Below are 21,497 nucleotides of genomic sequence, written 5' to 3' on the forward strand. Positions count from 1 at the left end.
TATGGCCTGGCATGTGACATCATGGTGGCCTGGCATGTGACATCATAGTGGCCTGGCATGTGACATCATGGTAGCCTGTCTTTGTTCTGTCATTTAAGCCCCACCCCCCTGGTTACTGTTGCTATTGTAACTATTATATTATGAATGCTGGTAGCTAGCATTCCACACACACACATACACTTTTTGCCAAGGTTCCAGCTGCAGTCACCAAGACATGTAAATGTATTTAGTAACCCTCTGGGGTCCAGAGTATAATTGGCCGTTTTTGACTACTTTAGATTTTACCTCTATATTTCACCTTTAAAAAAATCTTCTTCTTTTTTTTTTTGGCACAACCTCAAATATCTGAAATTTGAGTTAATTTTTCATTTATACTATATTTGCACAATAGATCTAAATTCAGACAAAAAAAATTCAAAATCCGAGTAGAAAATACTTGTCATTTTTACTGTAAAAGCCACAAACATGTTTAAGGAATTGTTTTCATAACTTGAAATGTGAATAGAAGTTGTACATTTGTAAAAATTATGCACAAGTTTTGCAAACAACTTTATGTTCAGTATAATATATGCAGGTTTTCTTCCTGAATACTATCGTTGTTTATATTTACTGCGGGAAGAAACGGTTTTTATAAGGAAAAACACTAGAAAGCACTCAGTCCCCCTCCCAACTCCCCCAGCCTTTCCTATTGGTGAAAAAATATACCATGTGGACCAATCAAAAAATGATAGGGCAACATAGCATTTAGTTGTTTACGAAGGCGGGCAGGTGTATACATATAGTTTGAGTCTGACGGCTCTTTGTTTGCTTCTCATCTGTAAACTCTGCATACTCTCTCATGTGATTCAGTTTGTTTTGAAAAGTCTCAACAGGATCTTGAGCTTTATTGTGAAAGGTTTACGTGGAAAACAAACAAGCGTACAGCGGAACCACGCGATGGTTTTACCATCATTGTTGCTAACGAAAACACGTAAAAACAGGCACTTGCCCGCCCATAGTGTGGTTATATTAAATATAAGAGAAAGAGAGAACTTTAAGAAATTAATATAGCCACTAAGGTGACCGTCAAAACGATGAAAAATACTGCTGTAAACAGTTTATTTTACGACATCACGAAACAAACGATAGCGTAATAGGAAACGATAGACATTTTTATATCGTCATTTGATATATATCGTTATATCGAACAGCCCTAACATACACTCTTATATTTGTACATATATTTATTCTTATAATTCTCAGATTTACCCATTCGTATATTTTGCTTGTTCTTATGTTATTGTATTTTGCACACCTCTGTTGCACACACATAAGAATTTCGCTCACATGTGCTGTACCAGTGTACCTGCACATGTTATGTGATACGGGAAATCTCCAATTTTTTTTTATTTTGTTTTTTTTGAGATTAAATAATATACCATTGTAAAGACGACACAAGAGTTCCAGAGGCTCTTCTGGGAGCCAGAGTCAACCAGAAAACGTTTCCCCGAGCTTGAGTCCTCTATGAAGAGCAGCCTTTCCTTATCGGCAGCGGTCACAGCCGCTACAGAGCGCTGGCAGGCTTGTTTCCCTGGGCCTTAAAACTGCAAAGGCGGCACGGTGCTGTCACGCTGATGGTAAAAACACAGGCCTTTAACACAGTGCCGCTGTGCCACTTTATTTTTTAACAAAACACTACGCTTTATGTATAAAGAACTGCCTATTCTACTACTTATTGAAGAAAAAGAATTCAATTCAATTCAATTCAATTTTATTTATATAGCGCCAAATCACAACAAAAGTCGCCTCAAGGCGCTTCATAGATACAGAGAAAAACCCAACAATCATATGACCCCCTATGAGCAAGCACTTTGGCGACAGTGGGAAGGAAAAACTCCCTTTTAACAGGAAGAAACCTCCGGCAGAACCAGGCTCAGGGAGGGGCGGCCATCTGCTGCGACCGGTTGGGGTGAGAGAAGGAAGACAGGATAAAGACATGCTGTGGAAGAGAGACAGAGGTTAATAACAGATATGATTCAATGCAGAGAGGTCTATTAATACATAGTGAGTGAGAAAGGTGACTGGAAAGGAAAAACTCAATGCATCATGGGAATCCCCCGGCAGCCTACATCTATTGCAGCATAACAAAGGGAGGATTCAGGGTCACCTGGTCCAGCCCTAACTATATGCTTTAGAAAAAAGGAAAGTTTTAAGCCTAATCTTAAAAGTAGAGATAGTGTCTGTCTCCCGAATCCAAACTGGAAGCTGGTTCCACAGAAGAGGGGCCTGAAAACTGAAGGCTCTCCCTCCCATTCTACTTTTAAATACTCTAGGAACAACAAGTAGGCCTGCAGAGCGAGAGCGGAGCGCTCTAATAGGGTGATATGGTACTACAAGGTCATTAAGATAAGATGGGGCCTGATTATTTAAGACCTTGTATGTGAGGAGCAGGATTTTGAATTCAATTCTGGATTTAAAAGGAAGCCAATGAAGGGAAGCCAAAACAGGAGAAATATGCTCTCTCTTTCTAGTCCCTGTCAGGACTCTTGCTGCAGCATTTTGGATTAGCTGAAGGCTTTTCAGTGAGTTTTTAGCACATCCTGATAATAATGAATTACAGTAGTCCAGCCTGGAAGTAATAAATGCATGAACTAGTTTTTCAGCGTCACTCTGAGACAGGATATTTCTAATTTTAGAGATGTTGCGCAAATGGAAGAAAGCAGTCCTACATATTTGTTTTATATGTGCGTTGAAGGACATGTCCTGGTCAAAAATGACTCCAAGGTTCCTCACCGCGTTACTGGAGGCCAAGGTAATGCCATCCAGAGTAAGAATCTGATTAGATACCATATTTCTAAGATTTTCAGGGCCGAGTACAATAACCTCAGTTTTATCTGAATTAAGAAGCAGAAAGTTAGCGGCCATCCAGGTCTTTATGTCTTTAAGACATTCCTGCAGTTTAACTAATTGGTGTGTGTTATCTGGCTTCATGGACAGATAGAGAATCCACAAAAGATTATTTTTACTTTCTTTTATTTGTTCCAGATAAATTATAAATTATTTTTTAAAAAGCAATGAAATGCATCAGATGTCTCCCATGCTTTCTTTTCTGCTGTAATTTTTTTTTTTTTGAACATAAATTGGTCTATTGAAAATAAAATGTAGTAAGAACCACTACATTTTTTCAATAGGCCAATTTATGTTTAAGAAAAGCCCAACAATCAAATGATCCCATCTGAGCAAGCACTGGGCGACGGTGGGAAGGAAAAACTCCTTTGTCTTAAAAAGAAGAAACCTTCGACAGAACCAGGCTCAGATGGTGCGGCTTCTGTCAAGACCGGTTGGGGGTTAGGTAGTTAAAAAACTACTCTAACGGTACAGCACTACAGCTTTTTGGTGGAAATGGGTGGAAGGATGGGTGTTACACCTCGTTTCATTGGAGGTCTTACAGGTGGTCGGGGTGTAGATTCAGCTTTTTTACAAATAGGTGGCAGAGGGACAGGACTAGGTCGTGGAATTATAACTAGTTGGGTGGGAATAGGTTGTCTGTGAAGGTTCTCAGTCATGGGAATAGGTTGCTTTCCACTTCTGGATATAGGTGGAACACACATCCTACGAAAAGGTGGTAGGTTGTCGGTCGAGAAAGTTTCCTTTTTCGTTGGTTGTGTGACTTGAGGAGCGGGTGTCAACTTTGTCTTTTTCGGTCTAATGGGTGGCAGTGGAGTCCGCTGTAACTGTTGTTTGTCAGATGCATCTTCCCTGCCTACGTAAATGTATTTATGTTCCTCAAAAAGGGCAATGTCTTTTTCAACTTGACTCATTGCCTCTTCGAGAAACATTTTGTAATTGTATTTTTTGTGCTGTGAAGGGGAGATAGTAAAAGGGAGGGATTGATATTCAAAGTTTAGCTCATTAAACCTCCTCTTTAGGCCCTGGAGAATGTTTTGTTTCTCCTGTTCGGCCAGTGGTTTAACTGTTTCCTGTTGTTTTGTTAACCAGGCATCATTGTCCTGCTTAGCCTTTTCTTTCTCTGCCTTTCTTCTACGCAGGTAGCCTGGAACGATTCTGTAATCGTTTTTCTGTAAATAAAAGGGGACAAGTCCAGATTTCTCAAGGAGCTGCTTGTCCCCTTTGCGTGTATCCACACAAGCAGGTTGAGCCATGACTTTCTTCATGCCTGTGTGTTCTGGTTTTTTCCTGAATGTGTGTTCAGGTTTTTCGCCTTCTGGCCTCTGTGGGCACATTTCGCGATGAGATGGCGCCTTAACTGTTCTTGGCACCATGGTCCTGTGTTCATTTTTATATTTATTTTCTAATACAATTGCTTCCCTGTATTTAGAAATATACATTTTAGGTTTGGGTGGAGGAAGAGTACTCTACTTTGGGAGAAGGTTATAAGCGCTTTCATCTGAAAACACAATTCAATCGCTAGCTTAAATTCACCTGCAAGGGAATTCTACAACTGTGTGTCGAGGCACCCCTATTTATAGATTTTTATGGCCTGGCATGTGACATCATGGTGGCCTGGCATGTGACATCATAGTGGCCTGGCATGTGACATCATGGTAGCCTGTCTTTGTTCTGTCATTTAAGCCCCACCCCCCTGGTTACTGTTGCTATTGTAACTATTATATTATGAATGCTGGTAGCTAGCATTCCACACACACACATACACTTTTTGCCAAGGTTCCAGCTGCAGTCACCAAGACATGTAAATGTATTTAGTAACCCTCTGGGGTCCAGAGTATAATTGGCCGTTTTTGACTACTTTAGATTTTACCTCTATATTTCACCTTTAAAAAAATCTTCTTCTTTTCTTTTTTTTGGCACAACCTCAAATATCTGAAATTTGAGTTAATTTTTCATTTATACTATATTTGCACAATAGATCTAAATTCAGACAAAAAAAAATTCAAAATCCGAGTAGAAAATACTTGTCATTTTTACTGTAAAAGCCACAAACATGTTTAAGGAATTGTTTTCATAACTTGAAATGCGAATAGAAGTTGTACATTTGTAAAAATTATGCACAAGTTTTGCAAACAACTTTATGTTCAGTATAATATATGCAGGTTTTCTTCCTGAATACTATCGTTGTTTATATTTACTGCGGGAAGAAACGGTTTTTATAAGGAAAAACACTAGAAAGCACTCAGTCCCCCTCCCAACTCCCCCAGCCTTTCCTATTGGTGAAAAAATATACCATGTGGACCAATCAAAAAATGATAGGGCAACATAGCATTTAGTTGTTTACGAAGGCGGGCAGGTGTATACATATAGTTTGAGTCTGACGGCTCTTTGTTTGCTTCTCATCTGTAAACTCTGCATACTCTCTCATGTGATTCAGTTTGTTTTGAAAAGTCTCAACAGGATCTTGAGCTTTATTGTGAAAGGTTTACGTGGAAAACAAACAGGCGTACAGCGGAACCACGCGATGGTTTTACCGTCATTGTTGCTAACGAAAACACGTAAAAACAGGCACTTGCCCGCCCATAGTGTGGTTATATTAAATATAAGAGAAAGAGAGAACTTTAAGAAATTAATATAGCCACTAAGGTGACCGTCAAAACGATGAAAAATACTGCTGTAAACAGTTTATTTTACGACATCACGAAACAAACGATAGCGTAATAGGAAACGATAGACATTTTTATATCGTCATTTGATATATATCGTTATATCGAACAGCCCTAACATACACTCTTATATTTGTACATATATTTATTCTTATAATTCTCAGATTTACCCATTCGTATATTTTGCTTGTTCTTATGTTATTGTATTTTGCACACCTCTGTTGCACACACATAAGAATTTCGCTCACATGTGCTGTACCAGTGTACCTGCACATGTTATGTGATACGGGAAATCTCCAATTTTTTTTTATTTTGTTTTTTTTGAGATTAAATAATATACCATTGTAAAGACGACACAAGAGTTCCAGAGGCTCTTCTGGGAGCCAGAGTCGACCAGAAAACGTTTCCCCGAGCTTGAGTCCTCTATGAAGAGCAGCCTTTCCTTATCGGCAGCGGTCACAGCCGCTACAGAGCGCTGGCAGGCTTGTTTCCCTGGGCCTTAAAACTGCAAAGGCGGCACGGTGCTGTCACGCTGATGGTAAAAACACAGGCCTTTAACACAGTGCCGCTGTGCCACTTTATTTTTTAACAAAACACTACGCTTTATGTATAAAGAACTGCCTATTCTACTACTTATTGAAGAAAAAGAATCCACAAAAGATTATTTTTACTTTCTTTTATTTGTTCCAGATAAATTATAAATTATTTTTTAAAAAGCAATGAAATGCATCAGATGTCTCCCATGCTTTCTTTTCTGCTGTAATTTTTTTTTTTTTGAACATAAATTGGTCTATTGAAAATAAAATGTAGTAAGAACCACTACATTTTTTCAATAGGCCAATTTATGTTTAAGAAAAGCCCAACAATCAAATGATCCCATCTGAGCAAGCACTGGGCGACGGTGGGAAGGAAAAACTCCTTTGTCTTAAAAAGAAGAAACCTTCGACAGAACCAGGCTCAGATGGTGCGGCTTCTGTCAAGACCGGTTGGGGGTTAGGTAGTTAAAAAACTACTCTAACGGTACAGCACTACAGCTTTTTGGTGGAAATGGGTGGAAGGATGGGTGTTACACCTCGTTTCATTGGAGGTCTTACAGGTGGTCGGGGTGTAGATTCAGCTTTTTTACAAATAGGTGGCAGAGGGACAGGACTAGGTCGTGGAATTATAACTAGTTGGGTGGGAATAGGTTGTCTGTGAAGGTTCTCAGTCATGGGAATAGGTTGCTTTCCACTTCTGGATATAGGTGGAACACACATCCTACGAAAAGGTGGTAGGTTGTCGGTCGAGAAAGTTTCCTTTTTCGTTGGTTGTGTGACTTGAGGAGCGGGTGTCAACTTTGTCTTTTTCGGTCTAATGGGTGGCAGTGGAGTCCGCTGTAACTGTTGTTCGTCAGATGCATCTTCCCTGCCTACGTAAATGTATTTATGTTCCTCAAAAAGGGCAATGTCTTTTTCAACTTGACTCATTGCCTCTTCGAGAAACATTTTGTAATTGTATTTTTTGTGCTGTGAAGGGGAGATAGTAAAAGGGAGGGATTGATATTCAAAGTTTAGCTCATTAAACCTCCTCTTTAGGCCCTGGAGAATGTTTTGTTTCTCCTGTTCGGCCAGTGGTTTAACTGTTTCCTGTTGTTTTGTTAACCAGGCATCATTGTCCTGCTTAGCCTTTTCTTTCTCTGCCTTTCTTCTACGCAGGTAGCCTGGAACGATTCTGTAATCGTTTTTCTGTAAATAAAAGGGGACAAGTCCAGATTTCTCAAGGAGCTGCTTGTCCCCTTTGCGTGTATCCACACAAGCAGGTTGAGCCATGACTTTCTTCATGCCTGTGTGTTCTGGTTTTTTCCTGAATGTGTGTTCAGGTTTTTCGCCTTCTGGCCTCTGTGGGCACATTTCGCGATGAGATGGCGCCTTAACTGTTCTTGGCACCATGGTCCTGTGTTCATTTTTATATTTATTTTCTAATACAATTGCTTCCCTGTATTTAGAAATATACATTTTAGGTTTGGGTGGAGGAAGAGTACTCTACTTTGGGAGAAGGTTATAAGCGCTTTCATCTGAAAACACAATTCAATCGCTAGCTTAAATTCACCTGCAAGGGAATTCTACAACTGTGTGTCGAGGCACCCCTATTTATAGATTTTTATGGCCTGGCATGTGACATCATGGTGGCCTGGCATGTGACATCATGGTAGCCTGTCTTTGTTCTGTCATTTAAGCCCCACCCCCCTGGTTACTGTTGCTATTGTAACTATTATATTATGAATGCTGGTAGCTAGCATTCCACACACACACATACACACATATCTTTTGCCCAGTTTCCAGCTGCAGTCACCAAGACATGTAAATGTATTTATTAATCAGCACTTTTAATTCATTTACTTTTCCAAATGGGTATTTCCTTATCAAATACATTGTTTCATCCATTTTATCTGTGATGGCATTCGCTGGTAAAATCATCTGTGGTGTCTTTGAGGGAAAAATGATGGGACAGAGCCTTTCCACTCCTGATGATGCACCAGTACAAACGCAGCAGCGTGGGGAAGAAGAGCCAGCAGTCAGCTACGAGTTGGAGAGAATAGACAGTCTGTCCTCTCTTTGTGAAGGACTGATAGAAAAATTTCAGCACATACACATTTGTTGACAAAAAGACAAAGAAAGGATTTTAAACTTGTCAAGTTTCTTGTCGTCATTGTCCATGTTCACATGCAGCAACACAGAAAGCAGAGCTAACCATCACCACAGAGTAGTGACTCTTTAATGTGCCCAGTGAATACATTTAGCTGTGTTTGTGGGAAGCTTGTGGGTGATCTTTTCACTGCACTCACTTTATAGTAGCTGGCCAACGGCCTTTTACTAGAACTAGTATGAATCCCCTCTGTGTCACACCCCCCACAGTCATTTTAACGGGTGAAAAGAAGCAGCTGGTAACTCCACGTGTTCCAGTGGAGATGCTTGCTTTTTGTTCCTCCAACTTAGCCAACAACGAGCTTAGCAGTGACACAAACTGCAGTCCAATGAAGTAGCAGTTTGAAAACCAGGGAAAAAAACAAAATTAAACCAAAAAGCAGGTAGTAGTTCAACCGTTCCATATTGTATAGGATAGGTTTCCGCTATTGCAGGAATGAAAAGATGCTCCATGGGACGCTTTCACAGTGCTTACTGTGAAAGTAAAGAGAATGCACCATGGACATTCCCTGTCTGAATAGATTTGTCTCAGTGATGCAACCAACCTCGCTAACCATCACTGTTCCTCTTTCTCAGGGTCTCCCAGCCTACGACACTCCTGAGGTGTTTGGGCTGCACCCAAACGCAGACATAACCTTCCAGAGTAAACTGGCTAAGGACGTACTGGATACCATCCTCAGCATTCAGCCAAAAGACAGCTCATCAGGCGGAGGAGAAACCAGAGAATCTGTAGTGTCCAGGCTGGCTGACGACATGCTGGAAAAACTGCCTCCTGACTACGTACCTTTTGAAGTAAGCCTATGTGTATTTGCTTTGCAGAGCGAAGTGTGCAAAGCAACATGTGCAATGTCACTCCACTCACCTTGTGTGCTGTGTGCTCCTTGTGGCTGGTGCAGGCGGAGAGGTGGGGTGTAGTGTTTTTGACAGTAGAGTGTAAAGAAGACCAGAAATAGAAAGGAGTGTGTGTGAATGCAGCTGGATCTTGTTTTATTTTGGTGGCTGTGTCGCCGCTTTTTTTTTTTTTTTTTTGTCGCTAAGAAAAAAATGAGGTGAGAGTGTGACTTTTCTGAGGCGAGGTGCAAAGCTCATCATGGAAAACTGTCACCTCACAACTCACCCCGCGAATGCCGCTTTCACTGCTGCTTGCGTGACTGTCTCTTCACACAGCGCATAAAGGCCTCCAAAATAGGAAAAAATGTTTTTTTTTAAAAGATGTTTTAAAATGAATACAGCCTGCATGTGGAGCAGAAAGGCCCGTCAGAAATACAGAATATCTTCATTCCTATATTTGTTTCATTTTCAGTGAAGCAAACATGAATTCACCAATACTAACAACAGTAGTAGCTACGAACATGAAAAATGCAGCATAAAGCTCCACTTTAAATACAGTTTTTCCAGAGTAGATATTAAACTTTAGTGATCCCAGGTACATTTCCACATAATGAGATGGTGTGTTTTTACACATCTCTGTTGATATAATCTTTTCTGCCTTAATAAAACCAGGTGAGAGAGCATCTTCAGAAGATGGGTCCTTTCCAGCCTATGAACATCTTTCTGCGTCAGGAGGTCGATCGGATGCAGAGGATCATAGTTCTTGTCCGAAACACCTTGACAGACCTGAAGCTGGCTATTGATGGAACCATCATCATGAGTGAGAACCTGCGGGATGCCTTGGACTGCATGTACGATGCACGAATTCCTGCACGCTGGAAGAAGGTCAGTTGAGAGAATCACTGTGAGTTTATGTATGGGCTCAAATTGTGGTCATAAATATTTTGTACTTGTAAATGAGTTGTGTACTTGTAAATCAGGATTTGTATGTGTAAAAATAATTTGTGTGTGTGTAAAAAAGATTTGTATGTGTAAAAAGAATGTAGCATTTTCTGTAAATTCTGTGAATCTCGGGCAGCTCAACTTGCCTGAAGTGTTTCCAGCTGGGCACCGTGTACCTGCAGTCCAGTGTTTTAACCGATGCATGAAACTATACATTTTTAGACATAAGTTGTAACGGCCGCCGTTTTTTTTTTTTTTGTGAGTATTTATTACACGGCGTGCTGCGGGGAAAAGCCTGTTCTAACGTTTGAGTCTAAGGTTTATTTTTTAGCACCTGATGGCTCTTTTTTGCTTCTCATCCATAAACACTGCATACTCTTTCACATGATTCAGTTTATTTTGGAAAGTCTCAATAGGATCTTGAGCTTTATTGTGGAAAAAAAAAAAATTTTATATGTGGAAAATAAACAAGCGGACACGCGATGGTTTTACCGTCGTTGTTGCTAACGACAACGCATACAAACAGGTGCTTGTCCATCCGTAGTGTGGTTATATTAAATATAAGAGAAAGAGAGAAATTTAAGAAATGAATATAGCCACTACAGTGACCATCAAAACGATGAAAAAATATTGCTGTAAACAGTTTATTTTGCGACACTACGAAACAAACGATAGCGTAAAATGAAATTATAGACGTTTTTATATCTTCATCCGATATATATCGTTATATTGAACAGTCCTATGAAAGGTGATCATTTTATCTCCGGTGAAAGCTTCTAACAACTATTCAATACAGAGTACTAGATGGCCCAGAGGCACAAATTAATACCTCAGATCAGATTTTAGTGCTATCAGCTTTGTTATTTAGTGTCCTTGAGGTTTAGTTGTAGCACACGGGATAATTGATGCTCTTACAAGGGACATTGTCATTATCAGACCAAACTCTAACTTGTTTGTCGTTTGGGCCGTGTTCGTGCTCCTTTTTTATTAATGTACTCATTGTTATAATTGTATACACAGCACACAAATCCATCTCAGTGATAAAGGAAATGGAAATAAGAAACTTTGTTCTGATGCCATACTAAAGCAAACAATAAAAAGCTAGGACTTTTTTTAGGGCTTTTTGTTTTTTTTAGAATTATTTAGCTGACAGTCAGGCTGCATTCACAAACACAGCATTGTTAGAATAATTCAGACTGGAATGGGATTCCTGGCTGCAATGCCGACTTCTTTTACCTGCAGTTTTATCCTTTTTCTGAATCATTTGCCTCCAGTCTATTGTGTTCTGTTGTATTTTTTTTTTCCATTGTGTCAAGTCTCTTTTTTTCACTTGCCCACACCATGTTTCATAATCCATGTCTTATCTCCCCTTTTCTTCTCAGAGCCACCTGGATGACATGTTTCAGCGTTTTATTGTACTCTTTTGCTCATGTTATTGTTTGTCTGTCTCCTTGTTGTTTTCAGTCATCGTGGGCCTCCAGCACCCTGGGGTTCTGGTTCACGGAGCTGCTTGAGCGGAACCGTCAGTTCCAGGCCTGGATCTTTGAAGGGAGACCCAACTGCTTCTGGATGACAGGTTTCTTCAACCCGCAGGGCTTCCTGACAGCCATGAGACAGGTACGCACGACATCAGGCTACCTACCATTTACCCACAGCAAGGGAAAAGACCAGATGGCACGCAGAGGGAGAAGCAGGCACACAGCCACATTTACACACGCATGCAAACATGCACAGACACAAACACATACACAGGGACCTGCAAGTAGCAGTAGTTATTTTTTTACAATGCATGAAATTCATTTTGCATTCAGACAATATGCTGAATTTGTCTTTAAATCCTATCCCTGTTGTGAATTCTGCAGGCACAAGCATGGTAAATGGCAATTTTTGTATGAAATTGCCGTTCCTAGTCTTCCTCTCTGACCATTTCTATCTATTGGTGCCATTTGTGTGCTCTGATCTGGCCAATACTGGTAGATTGGCAGAAAGTGGGAATAGTTTTATGGGGGAACAACATCTGTATTATACCTGTACTTTACTCCTGCCATCTGTGGTTCCAATTTTGCATCACAAGTACATGACAGCAAATGTATGTTTAAAGTTTTCTGGAAAAGTGAGAGCAGATGGGATCTACAACTTGAAGAGATTTTGAACGTTAAATAATTTATTTAGCAAATCCAGTGATTTATCAGTTTTGAAAGGCTGTAATGTTTAATTCAATTCAATTGTATTTATATAGCTCCAAATCACAACAACAGTCACCTCAAGGTGCTTCACATTGTAAGGTAAAAACCCTACAATAATATAGAAACAAAAAAAAACCAAAATCAGACAACCCATCTTTGAGAAAACAATTGGTGACAGTGGGGAGACAAAACTCCCTTTTAACAAGAAGACACCTCCAGCAGAACCAGGCTCAGGGAGGGGAAACAGGACAGGAGCAATACAACAAATATTTAAAGAGCTCATGTATATGAAGATAATTGAGTGCAGGCTCAAGCTTGTATCATTGCTCTTGCAATGATACAAGCCACGATTGGGGCGATCGTGGCTCAAGAGTTGGGTGTTCGCCTCGTAATCGGAAGGTTGCCGGTTCGAGCCCCGGCTTGGACAGTCTCGGTCGTTATGTCCTTGGGCAAGACACTTCACCTGTTGCCTACTGGTGGTGGTCAGAGGGCCCGGTGGCGCCAGTGTCCGGCATCCTCGCCTCTGTCAGTGCGCCCCAGGGTGGCTGTGGCTACAATGTAGCTTGCCATCACCAGTGTGTGAATGTGTGTGTGAATGGGTGGATGACTGGATATGTAAAGCGCTTTGGGGTCCTTAGGGACTAGTAAAAGCACTATATAAATACAGGCCATTTACCATTGTAAGGTAAACAATTCCTCCATGCTACTGAACTTTTATCTTGGGGGTTTGAATCTAATAGTTTGCTGAACATATACTTTGATTGGTGGCTTAAATCAGTGTGTTTTTAACTGAATTTGGTGGTAAACAGGAGTCGTATTACATACAGTAACAGTGAAAATGAACTGAAGTGTAGACCTGAGAGTTGCAGTATGCACTGAGTAAAGGATTCTACTTCCAAGTGAATATTTTGAAGAGCCTGGATCTTTCACCCGGATAAAGGAAATATTGAGGATGTAGATTTCTGTATTTTACTAAGAAGAGATTTGTTTGACTACTGATAGATACCAAATATAGCCCTCAGTCCTACCACTGAGCGTCTCAGGAGATGTACTTTTATTATCCCACAGGCATCACAAACTACCTACATTGTTCTCTGATTCTGTGTAATGTGCCTGAAGTTGCTAGCTTGTTTTATCTGAGATGGGTATGTGCCTGCCTTTGTCATTTGTTATCAGTCTCTGTCTCTCCCAAGTTTGCCCACTAAGGATTTCTTCTTTTAAACTTGAAAATGAGAATAAAATGACTGAGGCCATAAAATACTCACATTTCACTTAATTTGTCATACTGGAGTTATTTTTTTTTTCCTTTTGCAACATCATCTCACAAAACAACTCTTGTGATGGAGTTCACTTATCTCCCAGTAGTGTATTTTGGTGTTCCTATTGTTACAGACCTTTTATCAAAATTGATTTTCATGTGGGAAAACCATTTCAAAATGTCACTTCTGTCATTTATGTGCCATTCACATGTACTCGCAGGAGATCACTCGGGCGAACAAGGGTTGGGCCCTGGACCGCATGGTGCTGTGCAACGAGGTGACGAAGTGGATGAAGGATGACATCAACCAGCCGCCCACAGAGGGAGTGTACGTCTATGGTCTTTACCTGGAGGGAGCTGGCTGGGACCGCCGCAACTGCAAACTTATTGACTCCAAACCCAAAGTTCTCTTTGAGATGATGCCAGTGATCAGGATGTATGCTGAGAATAATGGTGAGTTATATTATTTAGGAACAGTGTGGAGGGGAAATAAAAAAAACAAATCTTTTGGTGGAGCAGCTTTATATCCTACCTGTCTTCTCAATGTTTGCATCCCACACAGTCACTCCTTGGATGTAACATTTAAATGTCAAGCAGAATAAGTGTTATTTATTTTGTCTGGGAATAGATTACCAGCAGTATGTGGCACAGTGTTTGTTCTGGATAAGGCCAACGTATATTCAGACAGACACAGACCCCCATGGATGCCTGCGAGCAAGGCTTCCTGGGAAATGAACTAATGATCCAATGATACGCATAATGCAGTTTGTTTACACCACGTCCCCTCCCAGCATTTCCCATACGAAGGCAGCCTGCTACGTTTGAGTGTGTCAGTGCAAAGGAGACTGCTAAAGGGATGCTTCAGTAGACAAGTGCTTGGTGTGTGTGCCGTGCACGTGTGTAGGCATGAGGTACAAGAGGTTGGAAAGCTGCTCTACTTAATTTTCACTCATGCAAAGGGATTAGTTCCATCCTTGTCCACATACAGTGTCATTTGTAAAGACACAACAAGCCTGTTTGTTTGCTCTGAGAAAATTATTTTTAGTTTTTTCCCTGCTGATGCATGAGCAAGGAGCACTGCTGTTGCTATTCTACTGGCAGACTAACAGCAAAACAAGCAGCAGACTGGCTAAAGAACTATAAAATGGTGCTGAGGGAGTACTGGGTAATAAGCGTGCTCTCCTAATTCGAGCTGATTCCTAACTACATAAAAACAGATGTTTCTTTTGAGCACAGCTGGGTGTCCCAGTGGCATCTCTGCACTGATGTAAATATTTCATTGAATTGAAATGATTCTAGTTAGAAACACAATTAAGGCACAGTTTGGCAGCTGCTGCTCTCTCTCATTAGTTTTCATGAAAAATGCCATTTTTGATTTTTCTCTTTCCACTTTCTGCAGCAAATGCCGTGTTTCTTTTCTGTGTTGCAGGTGTAAAAGACTCCCGCCTCTATTCCTGTCCAATCTACAAGAAGCCCACCAGGACAGATGTAAACTACATCGCAGCTGTAGACCTGAAAACCTCCCTTCCTCCAGAATACTGGATCCTGCGTGGAGTGGCGCTCCTTTGTGACGTCAAATGACTGTTTCATATTGAACACTGACACATACAGCCATTATTCATTTTCCCTCAGTTATAGGGATGGTTAAGTGTGCAGGATTAAAAAGCTCTCATCAAGGTTAAATCTATTTTTAGCATCATTTCTGTATTAGGGAAATATGCAGCTCCATAGTAAAGGAACAAACAAAGTGACTAACAAATTTTTACAGTCAGTGTCAGGAATTGTGGATAGATACTGGGTGTTTCTGTGCAGTCAGGCCAAGGTCAGACCCAGAATTAGCACGTTCAAAAACATCATGTCAGTGTTTTTTGTTTTTGCTTGAGGTCAACAGAAGCATAGACGTCTGTAGTGTGGCTGCTAAAGGTCCTGTGTAAATGTTCGAATACTCTGGTATGAAGCCCCCTGTCTCTTTGGGTTTCCTCTTTTCATTCAGACTAGTTGGACCAAAATGATCTGTTTTTGAAATAATTTACACCCTAAAGTCCAGACATATCGTAGCCATCTGCATGCTCACCCAGTGTCAAGTCTGTACAGTATTCTAAAGGTAAACCAAAGACCTTTATTCTAGTTATGATGTATGTATTATAGTGACATCGTCAGCTCATTTGATTACTCACACAGTCCAGTTTCATTTGACGAATAATATCAGTTCAGCACGTACTGTACGGCTTTTCATTACAAATCCTGACATGTTAATGAACTGAGCTTGTCATATTCGAAGAATCCTGAGGGTAAATAAAGGCACTGTGGCACTGAAATACATAGAAATTTTAATTAAGTTTTTACAAAAAACAACTTGCATCATCAAAACATCAAAACACTTTTTTGGTAGTATTTTCTTTTCTTACAAAACCACCATATCATATGTGATCTAAAGCTACCCTGTACACAGGTCAGGCATGGATTTCCCAAGAAAGTCTTAAATGTTTGTAGTTTTTTAATTGAACCTGTTTTGTAAATCTTTGTGGCTCACCGGGGCCAGGTGCATATAAAACTGTGTACCCACAAACAAAAGTCTGCATTCTTTCTGTCAGGGTCGCAATATAAAGTGCATGCTAAGATAAAACATTTTATAGCACAGTTTGTAGAGTCACCAAATGTGTCATGTTATGTGTGTCTGGATGCCATTTTAACCTTTGTCCCGCCTTCCCACATTCAAATCAGCTTTTATTTACAAAAAAGAGAGATGAGCTCATGTGCAGATGCAAACTGGATCCAAAGATGAAATAACAGTTTAACACTTTAACATTGAAGGAATTTACTTTAGTGCAGGACCTTAGAGAAGCTTTAATGTATGCTGTTTATTTTAAAATAAAGGCTGGGTAAACTGTATTTAAATGACAATCCGTCACATGAATTCAGTTTAGGCTTACAGTGCCAAATCACAACAACAAGGTGCTTTCTACTGTAACATACAGACCTTACAGTTAATCTGGATGAATGATGGCAAAATTGTAACCTTCATAATGTGTGTTTGTCACGGTTTTTTGGTCATTTTAACTCACACTGAATCAGACTACATATTTAACTGCTGAAAATAACATTACGAAGTCACCGTTGAGGATTTTTTTCCTAATTAGATCATCCAAGAAAACTTGGAAGAAAAAGACGCATGATTTTACAGAAAGGTTTATCATTCATGTTTTCGTTTTAATCTCTTATTTATTCTGCTTGTGGCTCTAAAAAAACCACCCCCAACTATGTACACCTGTTTTTAAGTGTGCAAAGGGTGTCCATTGTTACGGCACATCCTGTTATAAATTGCATGAAAGCAATGTGTTTGTACACATGTCAAGTCATTTATGCAACTGGCCCCAGATTTTCCATTTTCAGCAAGCACTGACAAATCTGATCAATGTCCTAATCACGTCAGTCAATGCAGCCAAGGAGAAACTGGAAAGACTGTTTTGGAAAACACCACCCTGCATGAATATCAGAATATATTCATAGATTCTACTTTTCATTTGTTTTTCCTGTTTGTAAAATACATCTAAGACTTGGTGCTTCTAACAAGGTCGATGGACTTATGTACACATGGTACACCTTGTTTTCTGGCTGGTTTTTTTCTTCTTCTTAACAAGACACATTTTACCTTTGCAACAGTGGCTGTGACATTTTCACTTGTATTGGTTTGACCTTTGCTTTCATTTTAATATCAGATTTTTCATTTCTGGCCTTTTGTGTTACCCTAGGACTTTGCTTGAGTTCGGGAAGCAGGTAAAAGTTAGTGGTTAATTCATACCCTCTGTTATCTTTGGGGCGCCAAAGTCTTTATAAGACTCTGCTGAAAATTGTTGCCATGCAGTTATTCTTCTGCATTCATATGGTGCTGAAATAACACAAACAACGAGTTCCCAAACGAAGAACGCACATAAATCCCCTTCAAGTGAGAACAGCAGCTCAACAAATCCAGCCAAAACTGTGACGTAGTTGTTGGCGTCTGTACACAAAAAAAATGGTAGAACAATGAAAATGTTTGGTGCCAAGAGTTGGTAAATGGTGCAATTAAAGCAGATAAAAGTACAAAGACAAGAAACTGTCTTCCTAACTCTGGAAATGCTGCCATGTTAGGGGCATGCAGAGTCAAAAGTTATTTGGCATCCAAACTGTATCCTGTAGGGTGAGATAGGTTTTGATGCACCTTGCTGATAAGGGGTTTCTATGATAAAGCAACTACCACAAGCCTCCCAGAACTGAGGCAGAATATTAATTCAGCCCATTGGAGATTTTCACTCTCATTGAACTTGTACATTATTACATCAGACTGACTTGTGCAACTGTGTTTTTTCCAGCTCCCACATTCACATTACAGTATATTTTTAGGTGTTACTGCCTATCTCCTGTACATGCTACACTTACAGTTACATAAGTGACAAAATGTATACTACAGCTGTGGCATAGGTAATTTGTAACGCAACAGTAAATCCGATTTTTACCTCCTTGTAGATCAGGTCCCTTTATGCCCCACACTTTATAAAAGCAGCACTGAGAAATTCAAACCTCTTCAATCTGAAACAAAAGTCTTCGTGCCTGTGTAAATCAGGCTCAGGGCATTACGTTCCCCTGTGACAGGGACCGAGTCATCTCCGTGTGCACAAAGAAGGTCCTAAGCTCTCCTTTGCCCTTGACATTGATGATGCCTCTACAAGAGCACATGTACCCCAAGGTTAGAAGGATGTCACTCGTCTCCTCCGTCACCTGCAGGGAGAACCAGATGGGTGATGACCATTTTGCTCATCTTACATGACTGAATTAAATTCCTACAGGCAAAAATACTCAGCTGTCCACGGGAAAATTCTGCTGACCATTAACTCATCAGTAAACGGTTCTTCTTCGATGCAGTGCTTCATTAAAATCCACTGACAGCAGGATTGCGGTTGGATACCTCTTGTTTAAAGTCTAACATTTACGTTCATTTTTAGCCCTAACAGCAAAATGTGTGAGTCAAGCAGAGTTGCCAACACTGGTGCATATTTGGATTCGGTCGTTAATAGATGAATTAAACAAAAACATAAAAATTCAATGTGTAAGTTAAAGCGAGAGAGTACTCCCAAAGCACAAAGATGAAATACTGTGTGAACAACAAGCAAACAACATTGAAAGCCTGGGAATTTTACCATGAGTAAAAGTGACATTCTGGTAGGCAATATCAACGCTACTTTAAAAGAAATTGTCTTATTTCTGCCTTCTATCTGTCTTAAAATATCAACCGGAAATCATGGAATGCAATTGCGAGCCCTGTAGTTGTGCCGCACTGCACAGCAGATGGCTCTATCAAATGTGTACAGGCCGCGAAATGTAATACAGCCCTCTGAAGACTGAATGATTGCCACAGCCACATGCCATGCAGCAGCTGAAAAACCATTCTGTCTTATCAGTGCTCAGACATGACATAAGATAGGATTTGACGATGCCATGTGATGTCAAGAAGATGAGATGTCCTTGCTGTAATAAATGGCACATAAGAAAGAAGAGTTTTATCTTTTTAAGCATCCGTATTGCCATTTAAATGTCTGCAGTATGAAGAAGGAGGTCTGCTGGTCCTTTGAAAGAAACTATCAGAATAAAATACCAGCTGATGTTTGACAGCTGTCTTAACATTTAGTATTGCAGTGAATAGGCAGGGTAAGTGGGTTTTTTTTTTATTTTATTTATGTCTTTAATTTAGTGTGTGAATGTGTGTGTGAATGGGTGGATGACTGAATGTAGTGTAAAGCACTTTGGGGTCCTATGGACTAGAAAAGCGCTATACAAATGCAGGCCATTTACCATTTACCATTAAACTCAAACGTTCCCCAAATCATTTACCTGTATTTTCCCCAGGACTCCGGTGCTGTCCATTCTGCTGGCTACATTCACAGTGTTTCCCCAGATATCATACTGGGGTTTCTGGGCCCCAATGACTCCAGCTATCACTGGACCATGGTTAATACCTGACAAAGGAAACATTTTAGTAAACCTTTCAGACAGTGTCCCTATTGCTGCCATTCATTTGGAATGACCTTATTATTTTATAGTTACAAATATAAACTGCTTTTTTAGATTTCCTACTTGTTGAAAATGTATCAAAATCAAATGTTGATGCCACTGATTAACTATTGAGTGCTGCTCAAAGCCGACTTGAGCAGGAACCCTACTGCTTTGAGAACGAACAAAGCTTTTCACAAGATTTCATCAGAACATGAAACAGAGGGCGAGCTAAATGCAGCTCAACTCTTAATCCCCAGCAGTCTGGAGGCTGTTCGCAGCACTGAGATGACACTGGGCCTCTCTTTGACTGAGCTTCTGACTCAGTCTCCAGATTGTTGGAAATTGCAATCTGCTCAAGTGTGCAGGAGGCGCATACAGTCTCACAGCTACTGGTTCGGTCCAGTCCCAGTGGGTGAGGGTGTGTACGGCTCTCTCATGGAGCATTTTCAGCCCCATCTGGAAGCAGCAGGGATGTACAGTCACTCACGCACACTGCTGAGTTAATGGTGCATCCCATGCTGAGATCTTAAGACACAGGTTGAAGGTATCGAACTCTGACTCTTATTGCACAGAGGGAGCTGGAGTATGCCTTCCTGCTGTTCTACCTCTTATTTTAGTCTTACTGCATAAATAAGCGTTAGTCTTGTTTTTTTCAGACATCTGTGCACTCTACATCTTACAGGAACTCTACACAAACAAGGGATGCATAGAGGCTCCATGACAGTGCAATTTTGGATGTATTGCAGTCAAGCTGATTCCTGCTTTTCATACAAAACTCTAGAAGTGGGATTCCAGAAAATATCATAACGAGAAGGCGGCAACAAGGAATGAAACTCCCACTGCAGTGATAGTATCTTGTTACATCATGTCATTTACCTGAAACGAGCTGTGGAATTTAATTAATCAGTTTAAACCACTCATTTTCAATTCTCATGTGAGGTCAGTACACTTAAATATGTGAACGATTACAGTGTAGTCCTGTATATATAAAATATTATATACATTACTTTGTATTTAATTTCAGCTTCTCTGCATAACTCACCAACTCTGAGTTTGAAGTCATTGAACGAGTGTTTGTTGATAAGATCCAGTTTTCCCATCAAGGCAAATGCAAACTCTACCATGGTCCCTATGTGCATATACTGCCTGTCATGTTCCTGGGAAACATAAAAAAGCACAACTAGAAACACATTAGGTTCTTGCATAATGTGCATACGGCAGTCACGCAAAAATGATGATGTCTTTGTAATGGGCCTACCTGTGATGTGTATTCAGGCCCTGGCGATGTGTTCAGCCCAGTAGCAGCCATATAAGTGCTGCCAATGGTCTTGATCTTTTCCACACCGCTGAACTTCGGTTTGGAAAGCAACTACACATGGAAATACAAACACAGCTCAACTAAATAAAACCCAAATTTATAGCAGCACAGACAATAAAACCTAATTGTATGAATCTGTAAAAAGCAATGCTCTTCACTGAGTCAAGCAGTGCAATGGTATCACGGTTTCTGTCTGTTTTTGTGGTGATCTGGGTATTTACCTCATCAAAGTCAGCAATGATTTCGTTGAGGAGCCTGAGGCACTCTAATCCTTCTTTGTTGACGTCAGACTCAGTGTAGAACTCTTTAAAGTCTGGGATAGAGGCAAACATGACACACACCAGGTCGTAGGACTGGTGGTACAGATCCTGCATGACAAAGAGAAGCAGAAGACAGAGTGGAGTCGTTAGCTTGTGCAGGTGCAAAACAATGCTGTAAAATTTGTTATGAAACTGATAAATTACAGATGAAGAGATTTTGAAAGACAAATATGGGATCTGCACCGCATATTGGGGGGTTTCTGTGTTTTATTCAGACCTAAAAAAAACTTCACAAGTAAAAATCAATCACTGGGCAGCACATGAAACATAATTGACAAATTAAAGGAGGCAAATCACCCAAACCACCATCCAAAAAAACAACAAACAGTTGCTTTAAATCTCATTAGAGCATCTTGTTCTTGGACCCTGTTCA

General features: G+C 40.3%; 2 protein-coding genes across 3 annotated transcripts in view; one reads left to right on the top strand and one right to left on the bottom strand.

Annotated features, from left to right (window-relative positions):
• The window catches only part of dnah5 (dynein, axonemal, heavy chain 5), a 109,328-nt gene extending 92,088 nt beyond the window's left edge, over positions 1-17,240 (top strand). Inside the window, exons 83-87 of the mRNA XM_086310800.1 lie at positions 8,816-9,031; positions 9,743-9,955; positions 11,477-11,629; positions 13,678-13,909; positions 14,886-17,240. Of these exons, the coding sequence (XP_086166926.1) occupies positions 8,816-9,031; positions 9,743-9,955; positions 11,477-11,629; positions 13,678-13,909; positions 14,886-15,037 (966 nt within the window). The 3' untranslated portion in view covers positions 15,038-17,240. The remainder of the gene's footprint in view (positions 1-8,815; positions 9,032-9,742; positions 9,956-11,476; positions 11,630-13,677; positions 13,910-14,885) is intronic.
• Positions 15,775-21,497, bottom strand: part of adcy2a (adenylate cyclase 2a) — a 74,119-nt gene continuing 68,396 nt past the window's right edge. For both annotated transcript variants that reach the window (XM_086310799.1, XM_086310798.1), the window contains 5 exons: positions 21,026-21,172; positions 20,745-20,855; positions 20,529-20,643; positions 19,325-19,449; positions 15,775-18,214 (listed from right to left, as the gene is read on the bottom strand). In XM_086310799.1, coding sequence (XP_086166925.1) covers positions 18,062-18,214; positions 19,325-19,449; positions 20,529-20,643; positions 20,745-20,855; positions 21,026-21,172 — 651 coding nt within the window. In that variant the 3' untranslated portion in view covers positions 15,775-18,061. The remainder of the gene's footprint in view (positions 18,215-19,324; positions 19,450-20,528; positions 20,644-20,744; positions 20,856-21,025; positions 21,173-21,497) is intronic.

The sequence above is a fragment of the Aulonocara sp. 'chitande type north' Nkhata Bay genome, linkage group LG11, assembly GCF_057382095.1.
Source record: "Aulonocara sp. 'chitande type north' Nkhata Bay isolate Kocher_YH1m ecotype deep benthic linkage group LG11, A_spYH_male_GT1.1, whole genome shotgun sequence".
In the NCBI taxonomy this organism is placed as follows: domain Eukaryota; kingdom Metazoa; phylum Chordata; class Actinopteri; order Cichliformes; family Cichlidae; genus Aulonocara; species Aulonocara sp. 'chitande type north' Nkhata Bay.